The 15,557-nt window shown below is 34.6% G+C and overlaps 2 protein-coding genes across 5 annotated transcripts in view; one reads left to right on the top strand and one right to left on the bottom strand.

Moving 5' to 3' along the window:
- Window positions 1–15,557, bottom strand: part of MSH4 (mutS homolog 4) — a 90,898-nt gene that overhangs the window by 6,769 nt on the left and 68,572 nt on the right. For all 4 annotated transcript variants that reach the window (XM_045036025.1, XM_011284928.4, XM_045036026.1 and 1 more), the window contains 5 exons: window positions 13,799–13,999; window positions 10,520–10,638; window positions 9,064–9,192; window positions 2,429–2,603; window positions 694–782 (listed from right to left, as the gene is read on the bottom strand). In XM_045036025.1, the coding sequence (XP_044891960.1) occupies window positions 694–782; window positions 2,429–2,603; window positions 9,064–9,192; window positions 10,520–10,638; window positions 13,799–13,999 (713 nt within the window). The remainder of the gene's footprint in view (window positions 1–693; window positions 783–2,428; window positions 2,604–9,063; window positions 9,193–10,519; window positions 10,639–13,798; window positions 14,000–15,557) is intronic.
- Window positions 1–15,557, top strand: part of ASB17 (ankyrin repeat and SOCS box containing 17) — a 70,700-nt gene that overhangs the window by 30,920 nt on the left and 24,223 nt on the right. The gene's annotated exons all lie outside the window — the stretch shown is intronic.

The raw sequence follows: 15,557 nt of genomic DNA, 5'->3' as shown, positions 1-15,557 counted from the left end.
AGGCAAGTAAGGTCATAAAGACAGTCTAGGAGCTCAAGAGACTGAAGGAATGCAATAAAAATTGAAAGGTTAAGAAAGAACAAAAGACAAAGGAAACTGTTACTACTGAAGAAAATTTCATAATGTACCTAGCTTTTAGTTTGTGGAACACAATGCATTCTTAAAGCATATAGCAACTTGACTTAAAAAAAAAAAAGATTTCCAAATTTTGAAATAACACATATAAGTTCAGTGTTGAATCTATTGCTTCCTAGCAAAACCTCTGCGAACTTCAGCTGTAAAAATGTGAAAAAAAATAACACCTTTATCATATATCTTATATTAGAAAGACCTAACTGCTTCATGATGAGTTATACAGCTTATATGGTTAAAAGACAAAAGAGTATTAAAAACTATTTAAGAAGATATGAAAGTGTGGTGCATAGTGATTTTTATTTTTAACACTTATTTTATACAGATTTATTTTCTCATCATAAAGTTAGTGTAGCAATAAGTATAATAGGTACCGACCTGTTTAATTTTTGTCTACTATCTTATTAATTGGTTTGCTGGGAAAGGTTGAAATAGACCAAGCCAAAAAAGTTGTGGGAAATAAAAAGGGTTCAACTTACTTAGGATTAGACTTTTTAAATTTTTTAGTTATTAATTATTAAATATTTGAAAACCAATTCTTATTACTAAAAAGTTTCTTACCAAAATTTGGCCGGTAATTTGAGTTGTGATTTCTTTGGCATCCAAGACAATTGATGGTGGGAGTGATGACACCTCTGCAGCTTTTAATCCTAAAATTACATACAATGGGATTTCAATATTGTTACTGTGGGTATTATGTTTATCTTGAGCAGTAATAATCTTTTCTTCACAGCTTTAACCTTCCATTCTGTAGGCATTTCTGAACTACTTAACAATTCTCAAAACTGAGTTTTCCAAAGTTCTGAATGACAATTTCCCAATTTTAGGATATAATTAGTTGTCTGGGAAATATGACAAAGTAGAGGTTCACTTGTTTTTCAACATACTTCTGAGATACCCAGGAAAACATGATAGGGAAAACAAAAGGGATAATTAAAAAACTGAATAATAACATTGGAATTCCAACCACAAATGCAGTTGGTTAATAGAAGATCAAAGGATAGAGCTTTGCAGGGGTAAGAGATAATCCTAGTCACAGAGATAACCCTATAGCTGAATGTTCATCTTTTTAGCAGATCATTAAGAGAGAGAGATTTCTCAGAAGATATAACTGTAGATGACTAGCCTTCATGTAAATTCAAAATACAATCTAGTATTCTCCTGTTCCCTGAGCTTAATTTTATTGTATAAGCGCCACATAAACGTTTTACTGTGTGCTAATAGTTTACTGAATATACTACTTAAGAGGCAATAGAAACAACACTAACACATTTACTGAGAAGTTACTAATTCCTGGGCATTATGTTAAGCAGTTCATATTTGATAATTCCTTTAATCTTCATAGGCCCTATATATATAATTATCTCCATTTTAGTAGATGAAATTAAGGCCTGTAAAAATATCTGATATAAACTAAGTTATGCAGGTGACTTCCCATTTCAAATAGCAAAACAAAGATGCCTTTTACCCCCCCTCACAAGGATCACATTCATAGCTAAAATAATTTTAGGGAGATGCCTGGATGGCTTTGTCGGTTAAGCATCAGACTCCTGATTTTGTGTCAGATCATGATCTCAAAGTTGTGAGAATGAGCCCATATTGGGCTCCTGTTGGGTGCTCATGCTGCTTAAGATTCTCTTTCCCAATCTCTCTGCCTCTCCCCCAATCACATGCATGCACTTTCTCTCTCAAAAAATTGAAATGAAATGAAATGAAATGAAATGAAATGAAATGAAATGAAATGAAATGAAATAAAATAAAATAAAATAAAATAAAACAATTTTAGAAACTTTATAGGTCAATTGAAAATTTTCTGAATCCATGAGATTTTACGCATGTCACATAATGTTTTAGATAGAAAATATCTAATCAAGTTTATAAATATCATATGGTTTGGTAATAATACATTCTCTTTTAAGACTTTAGATTTAATTATCAAGTTCCCTGCATCTGAAGAAAACAGATGTTACTGAAAAAGTGTGTAAGCAATACACAATCTTCAATTCATTTATAACTTGCAAATATAGGCTACATTACATTTTTCTAAGAATAGAAAAATGAGGCTTTCATGTGTTGTAACTCTACATAGGTACTGATTAATACAAGTTTAAATATAAGCTTGATATATATATAATGTGAGCTTGACATAGAAAATATAGTCTTAGAGAATGTAAATGCTCAAAAGAATGACAGGAAAAGTTGCTTACGTTGACAGCTAAGTAAAGGGGAGAATTATGAGAATATGTAGTGTTTCAATAAATAGATATTATATAGATATACTTTCTATATGCAATACCATAATTTTTTTCTTCTGTGAGTCCCCTAGACAATTTGTAGGTATACAAGATTGCTTCTTTATTTCTTGAGGTGTTCTTTACATGCTGAACTTCAAAATGCATGTTTTCCACATTAGGATACAGGACCTCTATATGACATAGTTCCAGGAAATGTGTAGCAAACAGTGTAAATGCCTAGAATATGTAACAACAAATATCAGTATTTTCAAAATGAACTAGAAAAAAAAATAGTTTGATTTTCCAAGTAGCTTGGCAGAGATGCAGAGATGAAACTAATAATGGTCAATTCATTTCAAAATGTTTTGCAAATTTATATTCAATGAAAGAAACATGTTTATTATGTTTACACATTATGTGAATGTTACAATACAGGAAAGACAACAAATCTAAAAATAAGATCCTAAAAAAATATCTGAAGATATTGAAAAGACAAAGTTTATCAGAAATAAAGCTGTTAAGTGAAGTAATCATTTATTAGAAAAGTAATCTACAAACAAAATCATACCATTTCTCTCAACTTTGAAAAAACTTTACTTTAAAAGTAGCTTCCCTCCATATAACTATTTTTTGGAAAGTGGAATCAATGGTTTGTCTTAGGTATTCAAAATTACAAAGGTTTTGCATTTTTAGATTTGTACTGTGTTTGAGTTAGGTACTTACAGGAAAGAAAGAAAAGATTGAGAATAATGCTTAAGACAATGATTCTCAAACTTTAGTAACCCCTTGGGGAGCTTATTAAAGATGCAAATTCTTGGTACTTGTCTCCCCCAAATTCTCAATCAGTAGGTGTAATGTGGAATCCCAGGAAACTCTATTTGCCAGAAGTATTTAAGTGATACTGAGGCAGATGGTTCAAGTGACTTACAACCAGCACATGGTTTTCAGCCCTGAATTACTAAACTAGAGATATGAATAATTGGTTATGTTAAGATATTACCCATGGAAAACTATAAGTATGTGATTACTGGAAAAATAAAATGTTAAGACATTAAAAAGAAAATATTTGGCTGGCAAACGGCATCAACCATGTAAAAGGGGTTTCAAGAGGTTTATGACAGAAAAATGAAAAAACTCAACTACTAAATAAATCAAAAGAGGCATAAAACAAACCTAACTTATAAAGCAACAGGAAAGTATTTAGAAACCCAGTAAACTAGAAGCTAAGGAACATGTTTGTTTATTTATCTTCAAAATTTATTTATCAAACCAACCTATTATAGTAACTTAGAAAATAATAATTACTTCTAAGCACCTTAAAAGTAAACAGCAGTAATTATATTTTTACTAAGTTATTTATACTGGTAAAGGATATTATTATGGACTAAATGTCTGTGTCCCCCCTCAAATTCAAATGTTGAAATCGTAACTTCCAGTGTGATGGTGTTAGGAGGTGGAGCCTTTGGGAGGTGATTAGGTTGTGAGGGTAGAGCCCTCATGAATGAGATCAGTGCTGTTTTAAAAGTCACCCCAGAGAGCTCTTTTGCCCTCTCTACCATGCAAGGACACAATAAGAACTTGACAGTCTACAACCTGGAAAAAAGGTTCTCCCTACCATACAGAACCCTGATCTCAACATTCTACTTTCCAGAACTGTGAAAAATAAATTTCTGTTGTCTATAGCAGCCCAAACTAAGACAGGTATTCAAAATATTAGTAAAAGCATTATTTTCAGCTGTTACATAATATCTCAGAAATGGATACTATAATTACTGTTCTCTCAGGAAACAGAACCAACAGGAAATACATGTATCTTCTACTATGTAAGTGTGTATATCAATACTGCATAAAGATTTTATATATATATACATATATATATATACACACATATATATATGTATGTACATATAATTTGTAGATTATATATACACATATAAAAAGATTTATTATAAAGAATTGGCTCATGTGATTACGGAGGCTGACAAATTCTCAGATCTACCGTCAGCCAACTAGAGATCCAGGAGAGTTGATGGTGTAGTTCCTGTCTGAATGCCAGCAGGCTCAAAACCTAAAAAGTGCTGATGTTTCAGTTCAAATATGATGGCAGGAAAGAACTAGTGTTCCAGATTGAAGGCAGTCAGGCAGAAGGAGTTACCTCTTACTCCCAAGAGGGTCAGCCTTTGGTTCTGTTCAAATCTTCAACTGATTGGATTAGGCCCACCCACATTAGGGAGAGCAATCTGTTTTCCTCAGTCTACAAATTCTCATGTTAATCTTATCCAGAAACACCTTCAGAACAGATACACCCAGAATGATGTTTGACCAAACTGGGCACTCTGTGGTCTAGTCAATTTGACACATAAAATTAACTAACACAAGGCCAGCTCTTGTCAAATTGGTACCTATACACCATCTCTTAAAACCATACCTAATCTCCAAATAAAGACAACAACAAGGTCATAACTCCACCTAACATGTTTCAACTATCCTGCATACAAGATAATATACCAATCCCTTCCCCTAAGGGGACATAAAGTCCTTGAGTGACGTTTACTCTTCTCCTTGATATCTTGTAACTTAAATACTATTGACATAAAAGTAATAATAGTTAAACATACTGATATAAATTCAGCACATCTTATGTCACATGATAAGGGAATAAGAGAGGAAAGAAAACACATACAAATTCATAACAAAATAAGGAAGAAATACTCATTATTCATGACAATTACAGTCCTCATCTGTAACTGGTCACATGCTCATAGTTGGTAACTACCTTCTTCCACTATATATTTCGTATTCCCTTTGCCTTCAGCAAGCACCTCAGCTGGTCATGGTTCTTTACCTGATGGAATGGCCTAAACCTTCACTCCTAAAGGATCTGGGCCATTAGAAGTCATGCCAGGATTGCGTTGCTGTAGTTTTCAATTGACATTAATCACAAGGAATGCTAATACCAAGACCCCTTAGGGATCTCCTGTATTCCAGAATTATTCTTTCTTACTTCCATTATGGATTGGTAATCCAATTTCCCACTGGAAGTCAGGATCAGTCACTACAGCCTGTGCAGTACCTCCCTTCTTTGCCTATTGATTCAGAGGCATGAAGAGCCCAGAGTGGCTTGGTGGCAGTCTTAACTTTCAGTGGAATGAAATCATTGTTTTGTGTTTGTGGAAGCATTTCTCCCTTTGGAACTAAGCTCTCTAGGCCAGTAGTGCATAAGGTCCAGAGGACAGGAGGCAAACATCTTGCAAGCAGGTCACCAGGGGTAATAGCTGAGTGGTGCTACTCCCATTTCCATTTCTTAATTCCTAGACCCATGAATCCTGGCTCTAGGAAAAACAGCACCATATAACGGGTGCTGATTCAAAGCATATACAAGTTTCTAGAAAACCTTGCCCAGCCATGCAAGATATTGCCACCTAGAAATTGCTGTAACTTAGTCTTCAAAAGGCCATTCCACCATTCTATCAAGCCAGTTGCTCAGGATTGTAGGGAACATGATAAAACCAGTGAATTCCATGAGCAAAAGGCCATTGCTGCACTTTGATATGAAGTGAATTCCTTGATCAGAAACAATTCTGTGTGAAATACCACAATGGTGGATAAAGCTAAGTTCATGGGTAACAGTTTCAGCACAAACAATATGTGCAGGAAAGGAAAATCTATATTTAGAGTAAGTGTCCAGTCATTAGTAAGAACAAATTGCTGTTCCGTTCATGATGGAAGCAGTCCAATGTAATCAACTTGCCACTAGGCAGCTGGCTGATCACCTCAGGGAATGGTGCCATTGGAGGCTCACTGTTGGTCTCTGCTGCAGGCAGATTGGGCACTCAGCAACAGTTGTAGCAAGGTCAGCCATGGTGAGTGGAAATCTGTTACTGAGTCCATGTATAGTCTCCATCCATGCCACCATGGCCACTTTGTTCATGAGTTCATTGGATGATGGCAGGGGTAACTGGGGAAAGAGGCCAATTGGTATCCACAGAACGGGTCATCCTTTCCACTTGATTATTAAAATCCTCCTCTGCTGAGGCCACTCTTACACTATGGATGACTAGTGCTCTCTACTACTAGAAATAGAGTCCTTAGTATCTTTAAATCTAATCAGATTAGAAGTGAGGTGGGGGCACCACAGTGCAGGGACCTGAACACTAAGAGGATCCTTGTGGCTCTGGGGCCTATACACAGTTCCAAGCAAGCTGCTTCAACCACATGAAGATGGGCTTTGTGACAGGCTATGCAGTGGGCATGGCAGCCAGGGTGCTCTTCAATATTTCTTCCTGTCTCAGGATTGGAATGTGAAATTGGTTGCTGATGAGCAGCATCAGGAAAACCATCATGCAGAGTGGTGGCACCTTTAGCATATCCATGGCCATCGGTATGGGCATCCAATACTAATCTGGACCATGGTTGCCCACTACATCTACCCCTTCCCATCAGTCCCAGCCCATGTATATAATAAAAGTCTCTGAGTAAAATACATAAAATAAATCTAATCAGATCAGAGAGTCAAATCCAGAAACTCCAGAACCAATTCAGAAAATCCATCCTTAAAATTCCTCTAGAACCACTTCAATATCAAAATCTGAATCAAAACCACACTCAGATACCACCTCACGCCAGTCAGAGTGGCTAAAATGAACAAATCAGGAGACTATAGATGCTGGTGAGGATGTGGAGAAACGGGAACCCTCTTGCACTGCTGGTGGGAATGCAAACTGATGCAGCTGCTCTGGAAAACAGTGTGGAGGTTCCTCAAAAAATTAAAAACAGATCTACCCTATGACCCAGAAATAGCACTGCTAGGAATTTACCCAAGGGATACAGGAGTAGAGGCATGATGCATAAGGGCACTTGTACCCCAATGTTTATATCAGTACTTTCAACAATAGCCAAATTATGGAAAGCACCTAAATGTCCATCAACTGACAAACGGATAAAGAAGATGTGGTTTATATACACAATGGAATACTACTTGGCAGTGAGAAAGAATAGAATCTGGACATTTGTAGCAATGTGGATGGAACTTGAGAGTGTTATGCTAAGTGAAATAAGTCATACAGAGAAAGACAGACACCATATGTTTTCACTCTTATGTGGACCCTGAGAAACTTAACAGAAGACCATGGGGGAGGGGAAGGAAAAAAAAAGTTAGAGAGGGAGGGAGCCAAACTATAAGAGACTCTTAAAAACTGAGAACAATCTGAGGGTTGATGGGGGTGAGAGGGAGGGGCGGGTGGGTGATGGGCATTGAGGAGGGCACCTGTTGGGATGAGCACTGGGTGTTGTATGGAAACCAATTTGACAATAAATTTCACATTAAAAAAAATCTGTAAGTCAGGGTTCTCCAGAAAAACAAAATAAATAGGGTGTGTGTGTGTGGGGGGGGGTGGTTTGTGTAGAGGGAGGGAGGAAGAAGGAGAGAGACTGATTGACTGATTTACTATTAGGAATTGGCTCATATGATTATGGACACTGATAACTCCCCAGGTCTGCAATCAGCAAGTTGGAGACCCAGGAGAGGTGACTGTGTAGTTCTAGTCTGAATCTAAAGGCCTCAGAACCAAACTTCTGCCAACTTGAGCCAAATGCTGGCAGACTCAAGATCCAAAATGAGCTGATGTTTCAATTCTACTCCAGAGTCAGGAAAAAATGACTCTAGATTAAAGGCAGTCAGGCAGGAATTAACCCTCTCACTCCCAGAAAAGTCAGCCTTTTTGTTCTATTCAGGTCTTCAACTGGACCCCACTCAAAACTGATTAGATGGAGCCACCCACACAAGGGAGAGCAATCTGCTTTACTCAGTCTACCAGTTTAAATACAAATCTCATCCAGAAACCCTCACAGATACACCCAAAATACTGTTTGACCAAATGTCCTGTACTCTGTAGCCCAGTCAGGTTGACGTATAAAATTAACCATCACAGATACTAACTAGCTTTTAATCCTAACAAGTAATGCATATATTTTATTTATATGAGAAATTCTGATCGACCAACACAGATTCAGTTTAACAAACACTACTGTTCTCTATTAATATTACTTCTGATTTATCATATACCCTTCAAGTATAAAATAAGATTTTTCTCATTCTACATAATAAATCATTATGGAATCTCATTTAAGGTAAAGAACATCATTTTAGGGATATTTCAAGGAACTTTAAATATGGAAAAGTATTTTTAAGTTTTTTCATATCCATATATATTTTGATATTTTACATATTAGCTTAATAACAGAGCAAAAATCATAGTCTATTTTACATACTGGATTTTTAAAAACTTGTTTTCTTTAAAGGAATGAAATTTTAGTTGGGTAAGTAAAATAAATTTACCATAAAATGACCTCAGATGCCTAGTTTTTCACTTCATGTTATGACATCCTAGTCAATGTTACTACACACAGACAATTATTGAAATGCTTTCACATTTTGCTATTTAATTTGATTATAGCCAAGTGACTAGTTTTAATATTATTTGTATTTCTTGATTTCCTCCTTTCTACACCATGATTATCATACTAGCTGTTCTGCTTCCATCAGAAATGAAATAATAAAAATATAAATGCTATGGTATGCTTTTACCACCTAAAATTGTTTAAAGAGCTCTCTCTATTTATCCATTCATGATAAATATATAAAGGATACATCAAAAAAGGACTAAGAATTAATACACTTAAAAGAGATAGAGAATACCTTTAAACTCAGCAGATATTCACAAACAGCATAACAAATGCCAATACCTTCTTCTGTATTAGTACCTCTGCCAAGCTCATCAATTAATATGAGTGATTTGTTATTAGCATTATGTAGAATGTATGCTATCTGGAAAATATAATTTTAATGTTATTCATTGTAACCAAACAGCTGTCACTACCATTTAAAAAAATGAGAAAAATCCAGTCTCTAATAATTCATCCAAAACATATTTTTATAAAGATATCCTGCTAGGCAGAAACTAACACATTGCTTTTCTTCTAAAAATCTCATGACTAATAATTTCAATAGAATAACTGATATATACATAAACAGACATGCATATGTGCATGAGACAACAGAGATAACCATTATCTAAAATATTGATGTTTTAGATACAGTGAAGTAAAACTAAGCAATGAATTAAATATCTAAATAAAGCACAAAGATGGTCATTTTCTTCTCCACAAATGACTAATCAATTGTCATAACATACTCAAAACTATTTCTCAAGTTTATTTTAACATCTCTCTAGAGAGTAAAGAGAGAAAAATTAAAGAGAAAGTATCCAAGCCCATTGATTCCTATTTAAACCAATTTAAATACATGCTCAACAAGGACTAACTTTGACAGAAACGCTACTTCTCAACTGAAGAGTATTAATCTCTTTCTCAAAAAATAGAATTCCATCCACATTATTTCCTGACACAAAAGTAAATTTCATGGCCATTTTACCTTTCTATTAAGGCTAACCTTCTTGAGAGCTAGGACCATTTAAAAATACACCTCAAGCACCTAGTATATTGCTATATTCTCCCACAGATACTGAATACGTACTAAATAATTATGTAAAAGTCATACACAGTGTCATAAATAATAACCATTCTCCCCTTATCTACAAAAAGTTATCTAACTCTACAGTGGTCCATTAATTTCTACCTACTTAAGATAGCCCAAAAACTATACTGAATTCCTTTAGCCCTTCAAGTCTATTTGACATCTGGCTCAGATCAGAAAAAGGTGAGGACACATGGATTTTTACAGAAAGTGAAAATTCTAAAGGGGCATACACGATGGTGATTTTTAAAAGCATCCAATCATCTTTTATTTTAAAATCAAGCCTAACAGGAATGATAGATACTATGCAAAATGGTCTTGAATAGGTCATTGTTTTCTGAAAAGTCTTTTATATATTCCATGTAAAAACATGAAAGCATGTTTTTTTGTTCAATAATACTAGCTTTTTCTCTAGAAGTGTATTTTTCAGTAAAACCTCTTCCATTTCCACATAAGACAGAAAGTAGGAAGCTGCTGTCTTTGACTGCCCTCTGTCTCTTGTAGAGGAGTATAAGCACATCTGCATGTTTTAGTATAAGGATAGTTTCTTACATAAAAATTGGTCATTAGTGGAAGAATTTAACATGAGTTTAACATAAGAAAAGTTTAGTTTAGGTACCTCTTTCATTTCCTTCATGAATGTTGATGAATTTGTTTCAATATCGTCATCAGTACTGATTCTTGTAAAAATCTGTTCAGCAATTCTAAAGGAAGAATATTCTGCTGGAACATATGATCCTGTAAAATAGAAGGTCAAAGTCAATTGAAATGTTTTAAAATATAAGTACTAATATTTTTCACTTTTCACCAACTCATTACTTATTAGCTGATCTAAGGATTACGTAGTAGAAAGATCACTGGATGTAGAGTTAGATGACATGGTCCCAGCTCTGTCACTTATCATGTATCTTTGGGCACCAATTAGACTCTCCCAGTCTCATCTTTCTCATATATAAATGGAAATACTTGCCCTTACTATTGCACATAGTTATTTGGAAGTTAAATAATATAGCATAAATTCAAGTACATTAGAAATATTATAAACTTGAGCACCTGGGTGGCTCAGTTAAGCCTCTGACTCTTGATTTTGCCTAAGATAATGATCTCACCATTCTTGAGTTTGAGCCCTGTGTTGGGTTCTTTGCTGACAGTGTAGAGCCTATTTCGGATTCTCTCTCTCTTCCTCACTCTCTGTCCCACTCTCTTGCTCTCAAAGTAAATAAACTTAAAAAATACATTGACTTTAAAAAAAAGAAATATTATAAGCCTCATAAAAATTTTAATATAGTTAGATGAAAAACATTCAAAATATGAAAATTTGAAGGAAATGCTTATGAAGCCTAAATTGATATAACTGTTACAGAAAGATGTATAAGGAAATATCTGTTATTAGAAATGTATAGAAATACCCAGAATTAGAATGAAAGCAAAACATTTAATTTTTTAAAAGTTTTCATCCATGAGTTTTCATCCATGAGACTATTTCTGCCTGAGAAGTTATCATACTAACTAATCTAAAATATTCACCCTTTGAAAGCAAATCAATCTGATTAATGCACCTATCTCTGTACAGAATGAGACATAAAAGGCATTCCAAAATCATAAGAGGATGAAAATATACAATGGGAAAAGTAGCAAGCATATAGAACAAAATGGCGAAATAATGGGAGTGAAGAAACAAAACCCTGATTGTTTGAGGACTTAAAGCCAAGATAAGGATGAAGAATAGGATTATTCTCTAAGGAAAAATGACCAGCAGGAAAAGAAAGCATAAGTCAGGATAATACTACTAAAAATAAAAGTAACAATAACAATAGTGATTATAATGATCATACCTGAGAAAATAGATCTCTTAAATACAGCTTACTCATAGGATTTCCGGAAGGATCAAGTGGGAAAATAAATGTGAAAGCCCCAAGTGGAGAATACAGCATATACAGAATACATTTGTACTTTCTCCTCTTAGTTCATTTGTATTTACCTTTACCAAAAAGGCTTTCTACATTTTTTTATCTAATTTATTACAGAAGCCCCCAGCTGATATTTTGCTTCTGGTCTGGCTCTCATCTAACCATACATCAGTCAGAGTGATCTATCCAAAGTCAAATCCAATCAGGCCATTCTCTTGTTTAAATTTCAAAAGCTCCCTATAGATCTCTGGGTAAAGTTCAATCTCCTCAGTGAAGTACCTAAGGCCCTTCATGATCTGGCTCCTGCCCATGTCTTTGGCTTTGTATCCTACTACTACTCACAGCCACTCTTTGCTCTCCAAAGGAATTACAAAACCTCTTGTACTTCCTTGGGCATACCATACTGTTTTTAGAACATGTTCTTACTGTGTCTGGAAAGTCTCCTTCTTTTTCACACCCTTACCTTATGTCCATCATATTTTATACACATTATTTCACTTAATCATTACAATTCTTAGAATTAGATACTATTATAATTTTCACTTACAGATAGGAAAACTAAGGAAGTTAAGTAATTTGCCTAAGATCACAGAGCTAGTAACTAGACAAGCTAGGTCTAGCTCCAAAGCCTATGTTCTTCATCTCCACGCCTTTCAAGTTCTACTATTTCCTTTACAATCAGATTATGTGAGATACTATATATACTTCTAGGTATCTTAGAGGTTTAAAATGAGTGACAAGTAGAATGATTTTCTTCTAATATTTGATAGGCTATTATCAAAAGAGACTAGGTTATTCTATGATACATAGAAGAATTAGGACTAATGAGTAGAAGTTATAGAAAATCAGATTTCAATTCAGTATAATGAATGCTCTACAATTAAAGAGACCCAGCGATTGCATACTCTGTTCTTTTAAAAGGACAGAGCTCCTCACAAATACAAGCAAGATTATTATGTCACATATGAATCAGAACAAGATTAGCTAAGATGTCCTTTTCAATCCAATGAAACCATAAACCAAATAAAATATTTACTCTTCATTCACTCATATCTGATTTTCTTTCCCAGTAATAAGGGTAAATCAGTACTATATCACCAATATTATTATTGCTGTATTCCCCTTACAATTCATTACATTAGGCCAGGGTTTTTCAACCACCACACTACTAACATCTTGGGCTGGATAATTTTTCTGAGGTCTATCTAGGGTTGGGAGGAGGGTGGGGAGAAGACTGTTTTGCGCACTGTAAGATGTTCAGCAACATCCCTGGACTCTACACTCCTCTCAGCTGTGACAATCAAAAATGTATCCAGATCGCCAAATTTGTGGGAGTGGGGGCTGGGGGGAGGCAAAATCCCTGATTGAGAACCACTGCATTAGGGCAAATCATCTCATTTCGGATTCATAGAGTTCTCAAGGAAACCTAGTTTTCAGAGCTAAGTTGTGCCTCTACACCAAGAAATACATGACAATGTTGGGCTAATGACAGCCATTTATATGCATGTGTGTGCACACATGTGTTAATGTATCAACTGCTGCGCCCAAGTTACTGGTAGCCCTTAATTAAGTAAAAGATGTTTCTCTCCCCAGTGTTATAATTTGGTAAAAATCTTACATGAGTTATTAAAGGCAGCAGCTTATCCTACTTATTTCACTTTTTCACAACAAAGCTCGGTTTTCAATCAGAAATAATGATATGATTCAGTTTAGTAATAATTGATACAACATTAATAGTTACAGTAAGGTAGTTTTAACTTGTTACATCCAACAAAATTTTTAGTACAGTACAATCCAAACTGGATGGAGCTTACCCAATACCAAATAGCAAAAGTTATAGTCTACATAGTAGACACATATACTTTTAAGTAAGAAAACCTCCTCCAAACTTCCTTGGGTTAATTAGGCCCCTGGATCTAAAATACCAGGCACAAGGCATTTTAAATGAGGAGCAGAACTGGTAAGTATAAAGCAAAGCCATAACTTACCAATCTGGGCCATAATCTGACAAAGAGCAATCTGTTTTAAATATGTGGATTTCCCACTCATATTAGGTCCAGTTATGATCAAAAAATTACTTCCTTCTGTAATAAAGGTATTGTTGGCAATAGGTTTTTCCACAGATATTTTTTCAAGAATAGGATGCCAGCCCTGTTTGATTGCTAAAGTATCGGTAAATTCTGGCCGAACTGAAAAAACAAACAAAAAAAAGAATTGTAAGATTAATATATTTAATGGCCTGTGGTGTTGTACATGGGACTTTACTAGGGTCAATTTGTGATAACATTAAGATATTATTTTACCCTAATCTCTACCTAAATCCCTCTAGATTATAATAGACACATTCTAATCACCATCACAACTTTTATTCACTTCCAGGGAACTGTAGGATTTAGTTCCTTGTCATTGTCCTAGGCTCTAAAACAGTTCATAACATTTTCAAATTTGTGTAGAATAAAGAATCAACTAGCCATTGATGACACTTTTAAAATAACAATTAATCACCAGTACTACAAAATTGCACATTTACTTAATTCCCACCTTCAGCATTATTTCAAATTTGGCGTACTTAGCTTTTCAAGTGGGGTATGAATATAGAGTAAAACCAAATATAAAAATAATTTTATGTCCAAACCTTTATAGAAGTTTTGCCTAAAAAGAATACCCAGATAATAGTCAAAACAGACATAAAATATATTGTTAATTTATAGAAACAAATAGTGATGAGGTCTCCATGAATACCTTCCAAGGTAAAGGGAGAAAAAAAAGGGTTTGGGGACAAGTAAACACTAAAATCCTATGTGCCTCTAGAGGAAACACATGGATAAACTCAAAAGTATTCATTATAAAAGGAGGTTGGTTAGAAAATAATTTTTAAACTATTTCAAAAGCATTTTAACACCCAAAGTCATTATTTATAGGTTTGAGTTTCAGGATGATCCCTCTCAAATTAAAATGGGGCAACATCAAATATCTTAATAGTTAAGAAAACTATTATTAAAATAGTTAAGGTTTGGACTCCAAAGAAGATCTAACAGACCAAAAAGCTCTGACTTATAAAATACCAATTGAGGGTGCCTGGGTGGCTCGGTCAGTTAAGCCTCCAACTCTTGATTTCAGCTCAGGTTATGATCTTACATTTCGTGGGATCAAGCCCCACATCAGGCTCCATGCTAATAGCATGAAGCCTGCTTGGATTCTCTGTCTCTGCCCCTGCACTGCACTGGTGCATTCATGCACACTTTTTTTCTCTCAAAATAAATACATACCTTAAAGAAAGAGAGAGAAAATAAAAAAAGCAATTGAAAAAGTTAACATTTCTATAAGAAATATAAAAATATGAAACAACTTTGTAAGATACTTATTTCCCATCAAAAACTAAGTGGCATAAGTACTTGAGAAATGTTACTGGTGATTTTAACTAGAAATTCAAAGTTGTTAATGATACTAAGCCCACAATTATACAACCTTAATTATCACATAATAGTTCTACAAATTTCTATACTGGATTATAGTTACTACTGGTAAGCTGGATAAGAAATTTCAAGGGGTTAATTTGAAGTCTTCATTTAATATTAGAAAATCACTTAACACTTATATTCAAGGCTTGTGTACAGACTTGGGATACAAAAATATATGACATAACTCCTGATCTTGAGATGCTCACATCTACAGAACTAGTTCAGAAAATATTCACTTTGGAGGTTCATTTCCCTCGTCCATGTCACACTCCTTCCAATTAGTCTT

Source organism: Felis catus, chromosome C1, assembly GCF_018350175.1.
Source record: "Felis catus isolate Fca126 chromosome C1, F.catus_Fca126_mat1.0, whole genome shotgun sequence".
Taxonomy (NCBI): domain Eukaryota; kingdom Metazoa; phylum Chordata; class Mammalia; order Carnivora; family Felidae; genus Felis; species Felis catus.
Note: the sequence above shows the minus strand (reverse complement) of the source record. Positions and strands in the feature narration are given on the sequence as shown.